We start from the raw sequence: 20,918 nt of genomic DNA on the forward strand, positions 1-20,918 counted from the left end.
GCAGTGATTTATTGAAGCTACTGAGAGAGCTAGACGTACATAGTGCACGTGTGAGAAAATAGTGTCTGGTCTAAGACTAGAGAACGAGCTAGACATGACATGGAGAGAGAGACTGCATAAGAATGTATGATAAGGAAACTCACGTGGCATATACAGAAGGCTTAATAGAACAGCAGCAAAAATAAATAAAATAATTCCCATGTTCATAATTATGAACTCAGTAAGGTAAGAAAGCAAACGGAATGTCTTTGAAGAGCAATAGCGGGAAGATTTCTGTGATAAAAATGAAAAGTATTACTAAAGAACACAGGAGTACAACACACAAAAAGATATTCCCATGGACATACAAGCTGAGAGTCTGTTTTATCAAAAGAGAAAAAGAGAGGGATGTGCGAGATGGGAATTAAACGATCACTTTTAATAAAACTGTGCATACATGTCTAATTGTGGGAGGAAGAGAAAGAAACAAAATAACCGGGAGAGAGAGTGAGAAAGCAAAGAAATGGACGTGCGATATTAGGTGCTCCATGGGCTCTAGACTGAAGGATCATGGGTATAACAGAGAGTGTCCTGCAGAGACCTTTGCATTACGTGTGCAGGCATGTGCGCTCCTGTGTCCACTTAACGTGTAAAGTGCAATGGAAAGTGATGGTATATGATGGTTTACTCTTCACTCATTAATTGGCTGCCGGTCCCTCTGGCAGTTCACTTCTAGAAAAGTCTCATATGCAGACAGTCACTTCTCCTCTTTCTTCACCCTCAAAAGCCCCTCTATTTGTCACCATTAGGCTTTCAGGGCACTCTTCTATTCTCATTCATTGCTGACAATAAAGGAAGTGCAGGACTTTTTTTCTGCCCAGCCCATCAGAAGCTCAAACAGGCTCGCCTCTCCTTTGATATACGGTGGCTGCGCTTGTCTTAACTGCACATCGCTGTTGCTTCACCATCCGAACACCTCTCTGTTTTGCCACAGAGGTGAAACAGGTATGATGCCTGTCCCTGAAGTTTAGACCCAGTCTAATTCAAAGCCCTGGGACTAATGCCATTTTAATGGGTCATACCACTCGCTCAGAAAGTCTCTGTCAAAGGAAATTGTAAATGAAGTTCCTGAGCTGCAGCTTGAAAGGATGTGTGTGAGAATATGTTTGTACATCATTTCTCCCTTCTATGCCATCTTGCTTATGTAGTGTGAAATATATGATGATATGATGATAATTTATTTAAGTTGTATTATAAAAGCAGTAAGCACTTGAGGATGAATATTACACTGATTTTTCCGAAGGTAAATGGTGTACTTAGGCATAACTGTGGTCAGTTCACTGTATTTCATAGCTCCAAGTATTTTAAGCTCCTTATGAGATACTATTCTTACATGAACAGAAATAAATTGTGAGACTGTTAAAATACATTGTAAAACTGTAAAACTGTGGAGATTTGACACTACACTTACCTGGATAAATATGCAAATGAAATTCGTATTCATAATGAGATTTGCATTATTATATATAGTATGTGGGGGTGTGTGTACCCCCTCCCCCCACCCACACACACACACACACACACTGATGTTCAGTCAATAGATTCATATTGCAAACACATACAGTACATATATAAAATCATCTATCTAATATAATATATCTATCTATCATGGTAGAAATTCCTACGCACCTGACTTAAGTTAAACTGGGTATTTCCAACTCAAGGGACTTGGCCCTGTTAATCAACACTCTGCACTGCCAGGGAGACCCAGTCTGATCAAAAATACATACAGAGCACAGCACAGAGCGGCCCAGTGCTGCGGCCAAGAGATGCATGAACCTACACTCACCCCACGCTTTTGAAACCAGGACTTGTGCTTTCAGAGAAGGCTGCTTGGTACTCTGCTACTATCCCAATAGAAAATGTGATACTAGCTTACTATAAAAGCCATGCCCTTAAGGTTCAGGCACCACCCACCGCACATTTCTCTTTTCCAAGCAAGCATCTGATTTATTTTGCCTTTGTTTGTTTTGCTTTCCTGCATCTATTCCCACTTCTGTTTTCTGCTATAGTTGTAAATATGGATGCACATGGAGAACATACAGTGATGCTTCCCTCATTTGTTTTAACAGGCATTCACTGTGACAGCATCTGCCCTCAAGGCTTCTGGGGGCCTAACTGCTCGATGACCTGCTCATGCCAGAACGGAGGCTCCTGCTCTCCTGAAGACGGGACCTGCGTGTGTGCTCCCGGCTACCGCGGGACTTCCTGCAAGAGAAGTAAGCTTCCTGTCAACTTCCTTTCTCCTTCCAGTGACACTCTTTACACAATGTCACCTTCTCAAAGCCTGTCACATAAGTGGTTTATTTGAACACACTTCAACCAAGATGATAAACAGCTGATGGGAATGAGGAGGGGGGGGGGGGTCATGACTGTTACATAATAAGAATAATACAAAATAACAGTAATAATAGTATTATTGCACTTTATTTAGTTGCTTAAATAAATAATAAACAAAATAAAGTTTGATCATAATATTATATTTTAAAATAAAATGTGAGTATTAAATAAAAAAGTTGACAACAAGCCTACATTTTATTTTTTCAAAGCTATAGTCAGCAAGCTTTTTTCTTTTTTTTGGTGGTTTGCCGGCAAGTATATGCGCTGTCGATTTTAGCATGTCAATAAATGAAATGTCACAGTTTTATGCTTTGCTCTGAAACCTGGAACACATAGCATGGATTTATGCTTTTAGTTTTAATGGAAATCTTATATAGTATTACAGTTAGTCGATCTAAAACAGTGACTCTACATTAACACCTGTCAACCATGTCGCTCAGATAAGCGGTCTGAAGTTTTTTTTTTATTATGCACACCACTTACTGTATGTGCACCCCTGGTAATGTTCCATTATTATCATTGCATCTCATTATATTCTCATTTTTATTTTAATGTTAAGTTTAACTGTATTACTATAACTGTATAACTGTTTTACTGTATTATTATAAAGGCAGTACAGTGTGTACTGTGTGTACTATGTACTTAATGCACAGTGTAAATACTTCTAAATAGCTAAATACAATTGAAATGATGTATTATTTTTCTTTTGTTTTCACTTTACAGTAATGCGAATGGGATTTTGAGCAATAAAGTGAGGAGAATTTTGGGTGTCACGATTTCTTTAAGCAAAATATAATTATTTATTCATCTTTATTCGGGTAAAATATGTTCGGGACCTGTGTCATGAGATTCACCCGATAAGGAGACATGTGTGCGCATATGTGTATAAAGAGAAGTGACAGCGAAAAAGGAAAGGGAATGCGATTAATCTTCACCACACTGTTCGTTGTTGTACAATTATCTTAATTACAAAGGCCCACCACCCATGGTGGAAAGGTCAGCACACGCTACTCTCCTGCATTACACAATGCTACAGTAATTAAAGCGAATTAAGTCTTTAATGAAGAAAAATGACCCACAGAATCTCCTGTCTCAGACAGAGCTGAGTGACAGAGACACACTGGGCTCTCATGCACTGTGAAACAATGAGCCTGACCATGAAGGTGACAAAACCCCCTCATTATTTCTGCCTATATTAGTTGAACAGGTGACAGTGGCTCCGTGGTTTATAGGGTTAGTTAAATGCTAGTTTCTGGAAGAATGTTTCAAACCTCAAGTGGCCATAGATTGTTCCATTACTGTAATGGGTTCAGAACTGTTAAAGTGTTCAAGTATTTTTATATTCATTGGCATTCAAAACGTTGGAGTCGGAAAGATTTCCTAATGTTTTTGAAAGAAGGCTCATCAAGGCTGTATTAGAATTTAAAATAACAGTTTTCTATTTTAATATATTTAAAAATTAAACTTATTCCTATGATTAAAAAAAAGCTGAATTTGAAAAATAAATATTTTGTAACATTATAAACTACTGTCACTTTTGATAAGTTGAATGCCTCCTTGCTGAATAAAAGCTTATAGTAATTTATTTAAAATATTTTAAGAATTCATTTTACTGAATAACAGGACAAAAATATTGATGTTTCTAAATGTTATGCATGAATGTGAACTGCTTTGTACAAACATTTTATAACCATAGTTTGCCTGTATGTTTGCTAAATCATTCTATGGAATTATACAGATTTGTATTAATATTTTCCATTTATTAATTGTCTAAACTCTAATTTGTCGTTCCTTGCTTTCCCACTTTATTTTTTCCTTCCATATTTCTGTTGTACTTTCTGTTTTGTTCTTCTTCTCCCCTTGGTGTCCTTTGCCCCGTGACAGTTTGCCCTCCCGGTTTCTATGGGCACCGCTGCAGCCAGTCATGCCCACGGTGTGTGCACAGCACAGGGCCGTGCCACCATGTCACGGGTCACTGCGAGTGCCTGGCCGGCTTCTTCGGCTCACTTTGCAACCAAGGCAAGTAGCTCTGTTTCTCCGCTTTCTACCCCACAGATCCTTGGAGGCTAGTTCTGCTTGGAGAGAGATACGAGAGAAGCATGGTCACATCACTGTCCAAGTACCTTTACTATAATTACAGTATTTTACAAATGGAAACACACTATGACTGAATCAATACACTAAGGCATCCATTTCTCATGATAATGTGCCAGAAATACGCAGTTTTTGCTAAACTGTTGACACATTCTTGTTGGTAACACACAATTTGCGGTTCTGGTGAACTTTTTTGCTTTTTGCACAACTCTCAGGGGCCCGTATGAAAATGTTTCGGGCCAGCTGATGGAAATGTTGCTGTCATAATTATTATGCCTTGAAAACTTTTGTTGTGTTGAACAATGTTGTTGCAAATTCTGCTCGTTTAAACTTTGTCTAACTGGCTGACATAGATTAACACAAGTTTTGTCGAGACTGTGAGAATGACTTACAGTGATAGTCTTGGAAGCATCAGTAAAAAGTCTAGCTACAAACTAGTTATTGTTTTGCAGCAACAGTGTGATAATAAATCATAGCTGTTGTGGCGTTTCCTTGTAGCTGTGAAATATTACATTTTTTTTGTGTAATAATAATAATAGTATTTTTTTACTGAAATTTCTAAACTGAAAACATTATATTTATAATTTTTCATGTTTTAGTATTTATCAATATTAGAAGAAAACATACTGGCAAATTTAAAAATGTGTATAAAAATACATTTCTTATAATAAAATCCTTTATTATCATTGTGTGGTTTGGGCCAGTGATAATTTTGGCTGAGAAGATTACTTTCCTCACATTCTAAAAACCCATATAAGCAGGTAACACTAACACTGGAAGCAATTCACACAAACTGTGATGACATCAAAGGTCTTTCCTTCTAGTTGCTACTTCCCCTTCTGATGCACCAGAGTGAACTAGGGTCAATTGTTATGTAGATGAAAATTATGAAATTATGTGCTTGGATTGTGCACTCAATAGGAAGCATAAATGGATAGACACTGCCATTTATTATTGACATCTATTTTGATTGGTTATGTAATAATAATATTGTGGTTCAGTTGGAGATTATATACGTACATAACTCATGCACATAAATAGCAGTTTATCCCTCTCAACCTACCTGTCACTAAAATGAGCTGTACTCGACCCGCATGGCATGTAATGTAATTCTGTGTGTGTGTGTGTGTGTGTGTGTGTGTGTGTGTGTGTGTGTGTGTGTGTGTGTGTGTGTGTGTGTGTGTGTGTGTGTGTGTGTGTGTGTGTGTGTGTGTGTGTGTGTGTGTGTGTGTGCGCGTGCTCTGCTACTGGCAACATGCCCATCCGCAGAACGCCACGCTGACTCTGCGGCCCTGTCGCACTGAAATAATTGGCATTATTACTGACACTCTGACAAATAACCTTCAGAGGAAATCTGAATATTGCTGAGCTCATTCTTCCAAGCGAGACAAACACTGAAGAGTCAGGTCGATATCACCGCTTTACATTTTTGTTGAGCTCCTGTGGAAAACCAGAGACAATAATTTGTTAATTTCCACTAATATACTTCATGCTTCAAGATTTACGTCTAGGAGGTCTATAATACCAGGAGAGCGCTATCTGTTAACATTCCCATTCATCATTCCCATTCAGCTGTGCTGCTTATGGATAACCCCCTCCCTGAGAAGTGCGCAGTTTGAAATCTGCAATCTTTGGCTGATGGCAAAACATCTACTGTAATATAATGACATATCTGCATATATGTTGCTTGAAAAACTAATTTATTTCATCAGAAAGCATGGCAACTTTCGAAAGGCTGTTAATGAAGAAATATGCAATGAAAATGTCATAGTTATGACTTTCTACCAGCAGGTTTTGACCAGAATAAACCCTGCATGCCTGATATATATATATATTTTTTTTTTTTAAGGGATTGCTTCTCTACTGTGATTTTCACTTTTTTTTAAAGTTATTCAAATGAAGCTCCTCAATGCCCAAAAGGAGCACTGTCAATATTGACTCCATGTTAACTGTTATATATACTTATACATAGTTATGGGATTCTGAGATAAGTTTCAGGTCAATGAGGCAGATTTTCAACTCAAACTAATAAACCCACTTTAAAACTCCACAGCACCCAACTGAGAGGTCCAGATGAAATATAGATAGACCATGTCATAATAATTAACCAGTCTTTTCATGAATTAAGGAACGGCAGCTTGAATATATAGAATTCACTTTCATTGCTTTCAGAGCTGTCTCGTGAATAAATATTTAATATGTTAGAAGAAGGTTCGAGAAAAGGCTTGTTTTAATTTGTCCAGATCATAATTACTGGAAGAAAGGCAGGCCTCGGGGGGATCGTGGCTAACCCACATACCTACTTTTTTGTAGTTCGGTCTATGTTGGCATCCTCCGATGTCTTGAGCCCACGTTCACCCATCTCAGATCGAGCTAATGAACTTCAGCAAGTCACAGCTGGAATGAAACAGAGCCCGTGACATGAGGAGGCCACTAGCTAATAAGAGGAAGATTTGAGTTAGTTGAAAGAGTTTCCACAAAATGAGAAGAGTGTGGAAAATAATTATAAAAATGCAGTGCCTCAAAGATTTAGCTTCAGCTTCACCTCAATGGACGAACCATCTGATTGGAACATCTGACTCTGTTGTGTGGCCGTGTTTCAACTCTCATGAGAAGCTGAAGACAGTCTTCCACAAGGGTGATAATGGGGAAGCATGTCATTTTATGTACCTTGCTGTGAACTCACCGAAACTAGAAGAGAGAGGGGTGGAAAACATGATAGGCTTTAAACTAAACCCACATTTCTAATTGAGGCAAGTGTCAGAGCATGGGGAAATATTAATTTTATTAAAAATGTACACAAGGTCTATTTTTAATTTCGTAGTACATCAGTCGACCCTATTCTTGACGGTGCCGAGCGAAGCTGGCAAAGATGGATTATTGGACAGTGTGACAGAAGCACATGTTTGAAGGGGGATTCAGCTTTGAAGTGCATGCAGACACGACTTAAAATCACTCCTGCAAGTGGCACACTGGTTTATCATCAGAGAACTTACCGTCACACATTATGATCTATAAAAAGTTTTAAAGATGAATTGCAAGATGTTACAATAAAGTTCAGAAACTATAATTACATTAATCTAAAATTGCTTCATATTGTTATATCTAAATTATTTAAGTCAAAAATATTATTTACCATCACTGCATCAACAGTTCAAAAGTCTGTGGTCAGTAAGATTTTTTTTATTTTATTTTTTTTGAAAGAAATCAAAACTTTGATATTCAGCAAGGATGCATTCAGTGACATTAAAATCAATTATAATTTTACGAAAGATTTAAGTTTTTTAATAAATACTGTTCTTTCAAACTTTTTATTCATCAAAAAAAATCCTGAACGAAATGTTGGTGACATTGTTGATAATAAGAAATGTTTCTTAAACACCAAAATCTGCAAATGATTTCTGAAGGATCATTTAAAGACTGGGGCAATGACTGTTGAAAATCAAGCTTTTTTGCTTTTCACAGGAATAAATTAATGAAATATATTAAATATGTGAAATGTATTTCAAAATATATTAAATAGAAAACAGTTCAAGTTGTAACAATACTTTACATTAGTACTGTTTGCACTGTATTTTTAATCAAATAATTGCAGCCTTGGTGAGAGCATTATGTCTTTTCAAAAGAATTGGGTGGGGCTGTAGTAGAGATTGGGAAATAATCATTATTATTTTTTATCATTTCAAACACAAATTGTTAGGTGACACACTTCACCTTCATTTCACTGAAAGCAAAAGCTATTTCAGAAGGATATTTACAACCCGAATTCCGGAAAAGTTGGGACGTTTTTTTAATTTTAATAAAATGAAAACTAAAAGACTTTCAAATCACATGAGCCAATATTTTATTCACAATAGAACATAGATAACATAGCAAATGTTTAAACTGAGAAAGTTTTCAATTTTATGCACAAAATGAGCTCATTTCAATTTTGATTTCTGCTACAGGTCTCAAAATAGTTGGGACGGGGCATGTTTACCATGGTGTAGCATCTCCTTTTCTTTTCAAAACAGTTTGAAGACGTCTGGGCATTGAGGCTATGAGTTGCTGGAGTTTTGCTGTTGGAATTTGGTCCCATTCTTGCCTTATATAGATTTCCAGCTGCTGAAGAGTTCGTGGTCGTCTTTGACGTATTTTTCGTTTAATGATACGCCAAATGTTCTCTATAGGTGAAAGATCTGGACTGCAGGCAGGCCAGGTTAGCACCCGGACTCTTCTACGACGAAGCCATGCTGTTGTTATAGCTGCAGTATGTGGTTTTGCATTGTCCTGCTGAAATAAACAAGGCCTTCCCTGAAATAGACGTTGTTTGGAGGGAAGCATATGTTGCTCTAAAACCTTTATATACCTTTCAGCATTCACAGAGCCTTCCAAAACATGCAAGCTGCCCATACCGTATGCACTTATGCACCCCCATACCATCAGAGATGCTGGCTTTTGAACTGAACGCTGATAACATGCTGGAAGGTCTCCCTCCTCTTTAGCCCGGAGGACACGGCGTCCGTGATTTCCAACAAGAATGTCAAATTTGGACTCGTCTGACCATAAAACACTATTCCACTTTGAAATAGTCCATTTTAAATGAGCCTTGGCCCACAGGACACGACAGCGCTTCTGGACCATGTTCACATATGGCTTCCTTTTTGCATGATAGAGCTTTAGTTGGCATCTGCTGATGGCACGGTGGATTGTGTTTACCGACAGTGGTTTCTGGAAGTATTTCTGGGCCCATTTAGTAATGTCATTGACACAATCATGCCGATGAGTGATGCAGTGTCGTCTGAGAGCCCGAAGACCACGGGCATCCAATAAAGGTCTCCGGCCTTGTCCCTTACGCACAGAGATTTCTCCAGTTTCTCTGAATCTTTTGATGATGTTATGCACTGTAGATGATGAGATTTGCAAAGCCTTTGCAATTTGACGTTGAGGAACATTGTTTTTAAAGTTTTCCACAATTTTTTTACGCAGTCTTTCACAGATTGGAGAGCCTCTGCCCATCTTTACTTCTGAGAGACTCTGATTCTCTAAGACAAAGCTTTTATAGCTAATCATGTTACAGACCTGATATCAATTAACTTAATTAATCACTAGATGTTCTCCCAGCTGAATCTTTTCAAAACTGCTTGCTTTTTTAGCCATTTGTTGCCCCCGTGCCAACTTTTTTGAGACCTGTAGCAGGCATTAAATTTTAAATGAGCTAATTAAGTGGATAAAAGTGTAAAATTTCTCAGTTTAAACATTTGCTATGTTATCTATGTTCTATTGTGAATAAAATATTGGCTAATGTTATTTGAAATTCCTTTAGTTTTCATTTTATTAAAATTTAAAAAACGTCCCAACTTTTCCGGAATTCGGGTTGTAAATCAAAAACAAAATAACATTACTGTGAACTTAGATCAGTGTTAGAAGTAAATTCATTGTTCACATCCTACACATATGCTGTGATTACCATTAAAATAATGACTCACAGGATTAAATGCTGTGCTTTGTGTATGTGTTATGTCTGTTTTTGTCCCGTCAGTGTGTCCCAGTGGCAAATATGGGAAAGCCTGTGCTGAGATCTGCGTGTGCACTAACAATGGCACCTGCAACCCCATTGATGGCTCTTGCCAATGTTTCCCAGGTTGGACAGGAGACGACTGTTCGCAGAGTACGAACCAATTTGTCCTTTGCCTCTTTGTCTACGTTTTCAGTTTCACCTTCTTTTATTTCTCCCACTCTTAGTGGTTTATCCTTTTGTCCTTTGCCTCTTTGTCTACGTTTTCAGTTTCACCTTCTTTTATTTCTCCCACTCTTAGTGGTTTATCCTACTACTCTTTCCCATCCATTTTCGCCCCATTTCTTTCATTGACATCTCATGTCATAGTGCCGTGTAAATCATGACCATTTCCAATTTTCTTTAGCTGATGGAGACCAAAAATTTCTTCGATAAATTACTTGATAGCATACTCTCAGTAATTTACACAGCACAAGAGTGAGACAATGTGAAATAGAGATGAGAGCAACAATGTCAGCTTAAACTTGACTAAATTAAAACATTTATACTGTAGCTATGGCCCTCATTTTAATGTGATTTCCTCTTTATTTTGGCTGTACCACATTTCATTTGCAAAACATGCTAATTTTACATCAAATTCAACATTTTATGTACATGTTATGTCAATCAGGGGCCTGTAAATGTCCGTTTAGATGCGTGTTTTATATTAAAACACAATACACATGTGTGTTAGTCTTCATTTGACGGTGTCTCTGGGTCCGCAGTTTGTCCCATAGGCCAGTGGGGACCTGACTGCTTGAACTCATGTAACTGTCACAATGGAGCCCAATGTAGCGCCTACGACGGAGAGTGCAGGTGCAGTTTGGGCTGGACCGGCCTCTACTGCACACAGCGTGAGTCTCTCTCACACACAAATACACACACATTCACAGTTATTAAATGTACAAACAAGCCTCTATTATACACATGCAAACACTCTCATCCACACACACAGAATAACAGTAAAGTGACACAGTGACATCTGTTGGCAGTATTTCAGAACTGCACCAGGGAGTTGTGAAAACTCATGTTATGATGGTCCTTATTAATAAATGCACGTTTTTTTCATGTCAGTCATTTAACTCATCATATGACCTTGCACAAGGCTGAAATCAAAAGCCATCAGCATCACGCCTTCAAAAAATCTGAATCCATCTTTCATTCATTACGTCAATCATTTATAGATCCCTCCTCTGCTGCCACTGTTTGAAACTTTTTTTTATGATGGCAGTGATATAAACTCTTTCTTGATGAGTGATGAAATCAGTTTGTGTTTTGGTGCAATGTTTGCTCCAGTAGGCTTGTTATCTTTAGTGACCAGACTGTCTTTGCATGTTTGTGAATTTTAGGTACTGCATGTGTTTGTCTATGAATTGCTTTTAGTGTACACGGCTGTCGTGAAGGGGCAACAACGCCATGCTAATATAGTTCAATAGGTACATGTTACAAGAAATTCTAGTCATTTGTTGAATTCGAATGTTGCGGCCTCTCTTTCACTCTGGGATTCCTGTCCCTGGCATCATCAGCGTACAGCAACTGTGTGTTGTAGGTTAATGTTATGTAGCAGAATATCTCTTTCCTTCAGGCTGTCCCTCAGGGTTTTATGGGCGAGACTGTGCAGAGGTGTGCCACTGTCAAAATGGAGCTGACTGTGATCATATCACTGGCCAGTGTGCCTGTCGGACTGGCTTTATTGGGACCAACTGTGAACAGAGTGAGTGTTGTAGCCTCTTTAATGTGTTTTTGTGTTAGGGGGTTGTGAGAATGCCAATTCGAAAGGGACGTTTAGCAGCCCTGATGATGATGATGATGGTGGTGACTGATGATCTGTGTCTGTGACTGTGTTCCCCATCCACCATCCCAGGCAGTCGATCATAATGTGTGTTTAAGTGTTTGTTTTACATGGTGTGGACCTAGAATGTTTGGTTAATTGTGTTTGTGTATGTTTTTTTATACAGAGTGTCCTCCTGGGACATTTGGCTATGGCTGTCAGCAGCTGTGTGAATGTATGAACAATGCCACCTGCGACTACGTGACCGGAACGTGCTACTGCAGCCCAGGATACAAAGGAATCCGCTGTGACCAGGGTAACACTCTCTTTCTTTATGTCCTTTTTCATCTGGTGTGAAAAAAAAACTATGGAAAAATCCCATAGGTTTAAACTGAACAAAAGCCTGATATATTTTAGAGTTGGGCCTCTAAGTTACCACATACCAAGACGCTAGCAACCACCTAGAACACTTGAGCAACCAATTAGTAACACTCTAATAAGTACTTAGTCATTTAGCAACTACATAGAAGCACACTAACAACTACTCAGATGTTAAGCAACCACACAGCAACAGATAACAACCACTCGGACCCTTAGCAATCACATAGAACACTGTTAAAACTACAAAGCATTGAATTAACAACCACTCATATGTGAAAGAACCACATAGCAATACACTAACAACCACTCAAACCCTTAGAAATCACATAGAACACGGTAGAAACTACAAAGCAACACACTAACAACCACACAAACCCTTAGCAACTACATAGCAATACATTAACAACTGTTCATACCCTTAGCAACTACAAAGCAACACATTTAACAACCTTATAGACCCTTGGCAACTATATAGCAGCACATTAACAACCACTTAGACTCTTAGCAACCAAATAGCAGCACACTAACAATCAATCAGACTCTTAGCAACCAAAAAGAAGCACACCAACAATCACTCAGACTCTTGGCAACCAAATAGCAGCACACTAACAATCACTCAGACTATTAGCAACCCCTAGCAACTAAATACCAACACCCAAACAACTGCTCAGAACCTTTGCAACTACAAAGGAACACATTAACAGCCATATGGAACCATAGCAACTACATAGCTAAACATTAATAACTGTTCAGACCCTTAACAACTACAAAGCAACACATTTAATAACCTAATAGACACTTGGCAACTACATAGCAGCACATTAACAAGCACTCAGACTCTAAGCAACCAAATAGCAGCACACTAACAACCACTCAGGCCCTTGGCAACCCCTTAGCAACCAAATAGCAGCACGCTAACAACCACTCACACCCTTAGCAACCCAAATAGTAGCACACTAACAACTGCTTAGACCCTTAGCAGCACACTGACAACCGCTCAAATCCTTACCAACACACTTACAAACACTCAGACCCTTAGCAACTACATGGCAACATGGTAACAACCAGTCAGACCCTTAGCAACCAAATAGTAGCACATAAAATTCACATCAACAACCACTTAGACCCTTGGCAACCACATAGAAGACTCTAGGAACTGCATAGCTACACATTATGAACTACTCAGACCCTTTGAAACTGCATAGTAATGCCCTGGCAGCCACCCAGGCTACTACATGATGTGCCACTCACATTTTCTTCATAAGTCTTGATTATTGTGGTTTTGTTGTGTCTGTTATCATACATGCAACAAGAGATTAGCATTCATAAGAGTTCTATTGTACCTGTACTTTTGTGAATTAAGTTGCCTGACCTACTCCACGTTGATTTCAGTATAATCATATTCTGTGTCTCAGCGGCTTTAGTGATGGAGGAGCTGAACCCCTACACTAAGATCAGTCCTTCTCTGGGTTCAGAGCGCCAGTCCGCAGGTGCTGTCATGGGCATCATCTTCCTGCTGCTGATCATCATGGCCATGCTCAGCTTGTTTATTTGGTTCAGGCAGAGACAGAGAGACAAAGGCCAGGAAATGCCCAGTGTCTCATACACCCCAGCCCTGCGTGTCAACAACACTGACTACTCCCTCTCTGGTGACAACCTCCTTTGAGACTAATCAGCAAATATTGAATAAGCTGCTATCAACAAATTCAGATTCTCCATGAATGTTTTTACAATTATTTTGAATGGTGTGTAGCGACATTTTAGTCTGTTCAGTAAAAGCAACAGTTTTAGCACTATATTATGGTTATCACAGTGCTACCACACTTTTCATATACTGATAACCTTCGCTTAAGTGTTCAATTCATATTTTAATTATGTGAAAATACGCATATTCATGGTCATTTTTTATGCCAGCTGCATGGGCTAGTTTTGATGATGTGGCTATAAATGGCTTGACCAATTCCATTAAGTATCATGAATTTCGGTCCATTAAACTGCCCTCTTCTACTCTGTTATTGCAGGAACAGGATGCCATGCATTATCAGACAGGAGTTTCATAAACTTGTACACTGTGGTTTGTAGAAGTTATGAATACTTCTCTCTTGCTCTCTCCCTTAGAAACATCTCAGAGCAGCAGCGGTGGCCAGTGCTTCTCCAATCCCAGCTACCACACTGTGGCACAGTGCAACATCTCATCCTCCACCACAGACAACCTGAATGGCACTCTCGCTCTTAAGGTGAGGACATAATGTAGACACATTTGCATTACAGTAGAAGTTCGCATCCTACTTCATGATGGTTCGACAGGCCATGCTTATGCTTAGAATATTACATAAAAAACATGCTATGACATGACCCCTTTTTTAATTAATTAATTATTTTTTCAACAGGGATGCATTAAATTCAGTTTCACATGGTAATGTTTAAATATATTAAAATAAAAGACAGCTATTTAAAATTGTTATAATATTTCACAATATCATTGTTGCTGTTTTTTTTAATGCAACCTTGGTGAGCATAAAAGACTTTAAAAAACATAAAAAATTCTTACTGAACACAAATTTTCAAACAGTAGTGTACATTAGACAGGATTAGTACCAGTAAAGGCTGACCAAACAATGTGTTATAGTTATGACAGTGTAAATAACAGTAAAGTTGACTTATAAAATATGTTGTTCTTAAAAAAAGTATTTTCTAGTTAGGTAATCATGCTTGAGAGATATATTTTATAGCTTAATTCGGACTTAATTCAATTGGAGTGTGACATTGCAAGAACTTTAGAACATAAAAAATGGGTCATGGACCAAAAAAGGTAAAGATTTCCTTACACTGTTTCATCAAGATTATCAGGGCAATGATCTTTTAGACTATTTGATGTCTTTTTTCCCTTTTAGAAAGGAGACAGGAACAGTTCAGAATGGAGAGCATACTGCAATCTCAATGACCTGGGTCAGTGTCCTCACTTAATTTCTTATCTCACCCCTATTTAAACCATCTTCTATCTGTTCCAGTCAGACAATGCCTGAAAAGTACTCATGCAATTTGAAATGGATGAGATATATCATTCTTTTCTCCGCTCAACCTATTCCGCTAAACAAATAAGACATTTGTTTTTCATTGAATCACCAGAGAATTAAACTACTTACTCATTCCTGGGGGTTGTGACGAACACCAGACGGTGCTTCTGGCACCGGAGCAAGACTGCTGCGTTTTTAATAAGCCCGTACTTTAGGTGGCACTATGCCTGTATTATCCAAGGTCACTCAGACTAGTGGGGAGAGAGTCCATTACCTCTCTGGCTTTCCATCCCAAGCCACCTCACCCCATTATGTCTACCTGCAGGTCTGCTGATAAGGCTTCAGCAGAGCATACAAGGCCTCTGAGACTCTGGTTGGAGGGTGGGTGTTTTAATCATGTTCTGTTGCAAGCCAATAGAGGAAGTGAAATAGGGCCAGTGACCACAAGTTCAAAGTGGGACAGTGATTTCATCTTTTTATAAGAAGTTTTCCTGATTTCTGATTACATTGTTGTATGTTAACTTGTAGATGACAACCTGTTTATAAATGGAAAGTTATTTTAAAGCCTGGGCCAGACGTTGTTACATTCTGATGAAGATTACAAAGACATTGTCTTCTTGGTGAATCCTTCACTATAGGAATCTGTGTTAAATGAGTGAAAGAGAACCATCAAGTTGAAACAAGTGAAAGTACAAACTGTCCTTTTCTTTAACAGAATAAACTACATAACATTTGTATAGAGGAAACCCCCAGCTGAACACTGTAACTCTACTGCTGTCATGCCACCATGGAGACTATTCACAGAGACAATCCAAATTAATATCGCACTAACTTTATCAGTGTGGGGTGGGTGTTCTGTTTAAGCATTTTCATTTATAGATCTTGACGTCACCCTAAAGGCATGTCAGTATCTCTGGGTAGTCAGCTGAGAAACGTGATTTAGAGATGTGATTTGGTTAAAGGTTAACTCAGAATACTCATTAGAGTGTTAAAGTTGGGTATTGCCTAAGAGCCTGACTTTGCTTTTATATGTATATGTGCAGGCCTTCCTGTGTTGTTCTTACCTGCCTTTCTATCTGTGTTTTTTTGTTAGTGATGATTTTGTTGGTGCTTTAGATTCACCATTAAGCCTAAAAATCCAACCATTCGATACAAGTGTCGTCCACAGAGTTGTTTATAGTAGACTCTAATTTTAGTTGGAGACAACATGAGGAAATTTTGGCATTTGTTCTTGAAAATTTACTATCAGTATATTGAAAAATATATATATATTAAAATTACATTTATCAAGAGACTATATACTGCATATAGTTTAATATTTTACAACATGCTATGTGATGCATCACATAGTGCAGCATGTGTTCTCATCAATATATAATTATAATGACGATTTCCCATTAGTGATTTCTATCATTGGTTATTTATACTGTTGTTGAATCATGAATTACTCAGAATGTGTGTTCATGTGCCTCATTAGGAGTATCAAGAGGAGATACACTTACACTGAGGGACAACAAAACCACTCGAATGGCCAAAGGTAATAATTATGAGGGACATTTGCTCTTGTAATAAGAATATACTAACTATACACACCTCTTCCTCTTCCTTTTCCATTTTTTCTGTTGTACCTAAACAAGGATCACTGCGTTCTCTCGGTAAATTAAAAATGACTTTTGAAGATATATAGTGATCATACTGACCTGGATGTGCATTTGCCTCATTCACAAATACTTTACATTTAAACCGTGTAACTGGTTTGTAAATAGTCTGTTGTGTCATCACTTTTAATCTCTTCCTCTATATTTCCGGATGATGTATAAAAGTAATACATCCCGCAAATCTTTTAATCTCTCTCCAAAATTTCTTCTTCAGCTACATTAGATCTTAGCTTCGTAACGAGATTTTCCAGTGCCGTCTAACTGAATTTCACTACCCTGGGATGCTTTTTCTAAACTGTAAATCATGGAAAAGTGCTAATTTAGCATCTTTGACTAGAGATTGTCTGGAACGTAACTTAATTTTTTCATATAGTTCTTTGTACAAATAATAACATTTATTACATTTTTGTCTCTCCCGTGTCTGTTCTCTCCCAGAAGGTGATGTGAAATGAATATGTGAGTAATATCTCTTCTGTAATGTGTGTAGATTACATAAAGGCCTCCATGTGTAGCTCCAGCTCGTGCTCCCTAAATAGTGAGAACCCGTACGCCACCATCCGAGATCCGCCCAGCCTGGCCTGCAAGCACACTGAAAGCAGCTACGTGGAGATGAAGTCACCTGCTCACAGAGACCTGAGTTTCTGCTCCAGCACTAGCACAACCCTGACCACTGCCAGCAGGAACGTCTATGACGTGGGTGAGTCTCATGTATGCAGATGGATACTTACTACTTCCATGAAGTTTCCATCTCTCTTGCTTTTGTCTTTTTAAGCACAACATTGTTATTGAAACAGTGTTGTTAGTATGATGTGGAAACATTTCCCTTCACTTTCTCTCTAATGAGAAAAATATTGCTTTGTAATCCCTAAAGGAAAGACATATTGTGGGATTTTGCTCTTTTTTTTCATAATTTTTAATAAGTACAATATATATGTTGCCATGTGTCACTCATAAATCAATTAAAAAAGAAAAATTAGAACTTCATAACTCAGAACAATAGGCTTATTTATTCATAGATTATGCTTTTTATTTCTTGATATAATTAGGAATTCAATATTCAGGTGTGATTCATTTTTATTTGATTTATAAATACAATTTGTTTGCATGTAAATATGTTTTAGATGGATGTTATTATATTATTTTAAAATAATTTCTTTGAAGTGTAATGAACAAAAGAAAGAAAGTATACATTTTACCATATTCCATATATAGTACAAATAAAATAATGAATACACAAATGTATTTATATATCTATTCTTATTTTTACATGTTTATATTAGTGTTATTATGTATTATTTATATGCTATAATAGTATTTATTAATATTCTGAATTAGCCTTCATTTTTATATTTTCAGTTTTCATATTTTTGAATTTCCAGTTTTAGTTATTTAGTTGTCCTTTTGTCAATTAGATTATTTTTTTCGATATAGCTTTTATTTTTATTTCAATTTTAGTTTTTGTAATATTATAACTTCGATTTATTTATTTCAGGTAGTTTCCAAGGCAACATTTGTAATTTTCATTTAAGTTTATGTTTTTTATTCTAATATTTATATTTTATTTCAGCTTTATTTCAATTGCCAAAAATTTTTATTGCATTAGTTTTAGTTAACAACAACGATACTGCTGTATATATATGTAATAACATAAATATATACTTTTTTGATATCTTTTGTATGGTTTATATTAATAAAATTGTTTATGCATTTTCGATTATACTACAAGTTTGCAGTATTGTATTACAATATGGCAATATTCAATCTCACTATGTCCCCCAAATTATGTCAAAATATAAAATGGAAAAATATTAAAATATACATTACGTTCTAAAAATTCTTTATAAAATCTTTAGAACAAAATGTACTGTATACCTTAGAGAGAGCTACAGTACGTGTTGAAGGTTCAGAGAGAGTTTGAGAAATTGAGCTACTCACCCCTCTCCACCTTTCTTCCTCAGAACCGACAGTGAGTGTTCTTCAGGGACCCAACGGCCTAGCAACCGGATTCTCCCAGAGTCCTTATGACCTCCCGCGGAACAGCCACATTCCCAGCCACTACGACATCCTTCCAATGCGCCACAGCCCAACACACACCCCACCCCCTCCCGAAAGCCCCCCGAGCTCCCTGCTGTAGAGCCCAGTCCAGATACACAGACTCCGGGACCTCGTTTTTTAAAATCTCAGTCTGTCTCACTCTTCATCTCTTTTTCTCTCCAACACTCATTCAAGTACAGATGCATGACACCGGAGGAGATCTTATTCCTCTTTGTGTCGAGTAAATGAGGATTGTGGGAAATGGAAACATACTCAACGATATGTTGATTCTTAAAAACTAGAGCTCCACACACTGGAACACATAATCAATGCGACTCGATGATCCAGAACGTTTCATTTGGAGTTGGCATCATTTCATTCGGATCTTGCAGCAGAGAACCAAGGGTGACCATGAGGGAGAAATCCTCTTTTTTTTCACCCCTCCCCAATAATAAGACTAATTATTGTGTAAAGATTATTACCAAGATAGTATGAGATGAGTGAGAACCGATCAGAACTTTATAATACTGTACATTTATCTACCACTTATAAACCTACACAGAAATATTTATAAAAGTTTATGAGGAGAGCCTGGGTCAACATGAGTGACGCTGCTCATTTGTGTAACAACCTGGTGCTTTCTGCTGTATATAGGAGTTCAGGACTGTTGCTATCATTTATTTGGGTGTGTGTGTTTTATGAACGTGGGATTAAGTTGGGTGACACTTTTCAAAGCTATCATGTTTCTTCTTATTATGTTTACATTTTTAAAAACATCTGTTAGCAGGGTTTTTAATTTGTGGTTATGTATTTATGATGTTTATTTATACCTCGTCTGTGCAAGTGATGTTTTTCTTTATAGTGTAAAAGGAAACATATTTAAAAGGGAAAAAAGTAGCATGTACAAATGATGAAACCCATATTGACCAATTATTTTCATGTGATTGTGCTATTTGTGCACAGTATTAATATATAAAGTCAACATTATATGTTAGCTCTTATGTGATGATAAACTCCATGACAGGACGATGGACCTCATACATGTCTTAAAAAGTACAGTATAAATAGATTTGGGAGTGTCCCATTCCTTGTTTCGGTTGGTTTGATGACTACAGCTTTGCGGCTTTGATTTGAGTTTTGTTCTGTGGCTGCATTCCCATAACATAGTGACAATCGTTCATAAATAAAAGGAAAAAATGCATTTCATCAATCCTACTACTTTTCAGAATTGTCCCAGAATGTTTTTTTTTTTTTTTTACTGTTTAATTGCTGCTTGATTTTTTTCTGTAAAAAATATATTTAGTCCCAAGGGGTGTAGCCATAAGTACCTCGGTTTTGACTTCATCATTGGGTATGGTTTCGGTACAGTAGGAGAAAAACTAAACATAAAATAGCTTTTTTATTCTTAAAACGGGTTTACTTTACAAATACATTAAATTAATAATTACAATTTTCTGGATAAAAATCTACCTCAGCTTATGCTCTATATAGGGAGCGCTTTTATATTACTATACAGTTACAATTAACAAGAGAGTCCACATTTATATTAAAAACTATGAAATAAACTATGCAAACATATATATTGCACATAATGCAGTTTTTAAATTAACTTCTAAATACATAACTTTGAAATATATTCATTTGCACAGTGGCTGTCATAACTTGTTTCATAAGATTTATTTAAGAATACATTAAATAAGACATCACAAACAGGTAAAGTAAAATATGAGTAAGTATAAATAAGTATATTAGTCTAATATAATATACTTTTTTCGGTACAAATACATTTACCGTTACACTCCTAATAGTCCTAATATATATATATATATATATCCTAATTTTAAGCTTGCAATAAGGACATTACACATACTTCCAATGACTAACCATTATGATAATAGTCATCGCTTATCTGTTACATTATATAACTGCTTCCTTCTGAATAAACCAAACACTTTTTCTAACTTAAAAAATTTGGATATAGTGGCCATGCCTCAAAGAACTTAAATAAAATATAAAAAAAACGACATATAATGTAACAACACAAAACA

At 37.1% G+C, this 20,918-nt stretch overlaps 1 protein-coding gene across 4 annotated transcripts in view; it reads left to right on the plus strand.

Annotated features, from left to right (window-relative positions):
- LOC132156160 (multiple epidermal growth factor-like domains protein 11) overlaps window positions 1-20,085 on the plus strand; it is a 133,899-nt gene extending 113,814 nt beyond the window's left edge. For 2 of the 4 annotated variants that reach the window (XM_059565048.1, XM_059565049.1), the window contains 12 exons: window positions 2,112-2,258; window positions 4,264-4,398; window positions 9,995-10,123; window positions 10,735-10,863; window positions 11,595-11,723; window positions 11,968-12,096; window positions 13,577-13,810; window positions 14,280-14,398; window positions 15,056-15,110; window positions 16,656-16,715; window positions 17,324-17,533; window positions 18,795-20,085. In XM_059565048.1, the coding sequence (XP_059421031.1) occupies window positions 2,112-2,258; window positions 4,264-4,398; window positions 9,995-10,123; window positions 10,735-10,863; window positions 11,595-11,723; window positions 11,968-12,096; window positions 13,577-13,810; window positions 14,280-14,398; window positions 15,056-15,110; window positions 16,656-16,715; window positions 17,324-17,533; window positions 18,795-18,970 (1,652 nt within the window). In that variant the 3' untranslated portion in view covers window positions 18,971-20,085. The remainder of the gene's footprint in view (window positions 1-2,111; window positions 2,259-4,263; window positions 4,399-9,994; window positions 10,124-10,734; window positions 10,864-11,594; window positions 11,724-11,967; window positions 12,097-13,576; window positions 13,811-14,279; window positions 14,399-15,055; window positions 15,111-16,655; window positions 16,716-17,323; window positions 17,534-18,794) is intronic. The other 2 variants (XM_059565051.1, XM_059565050.1) reach the window with 2 other exon arrangements.
- Window positions 20,086-20,918: the final 833 nt, after the last annotated feature.

This window comes from Carassius carassius, chromosome 13, assembly GCF_963082965.1.
Source record: "Carassius carassius chromosome 13, fCarCar2.1, whole genome shotgun sequence".
NCBI lineage: Eukaryota > Metazoa > Chordata > Actinopteri > Cypriniformes > Cyprinidae > Carassius > Carassius carassius.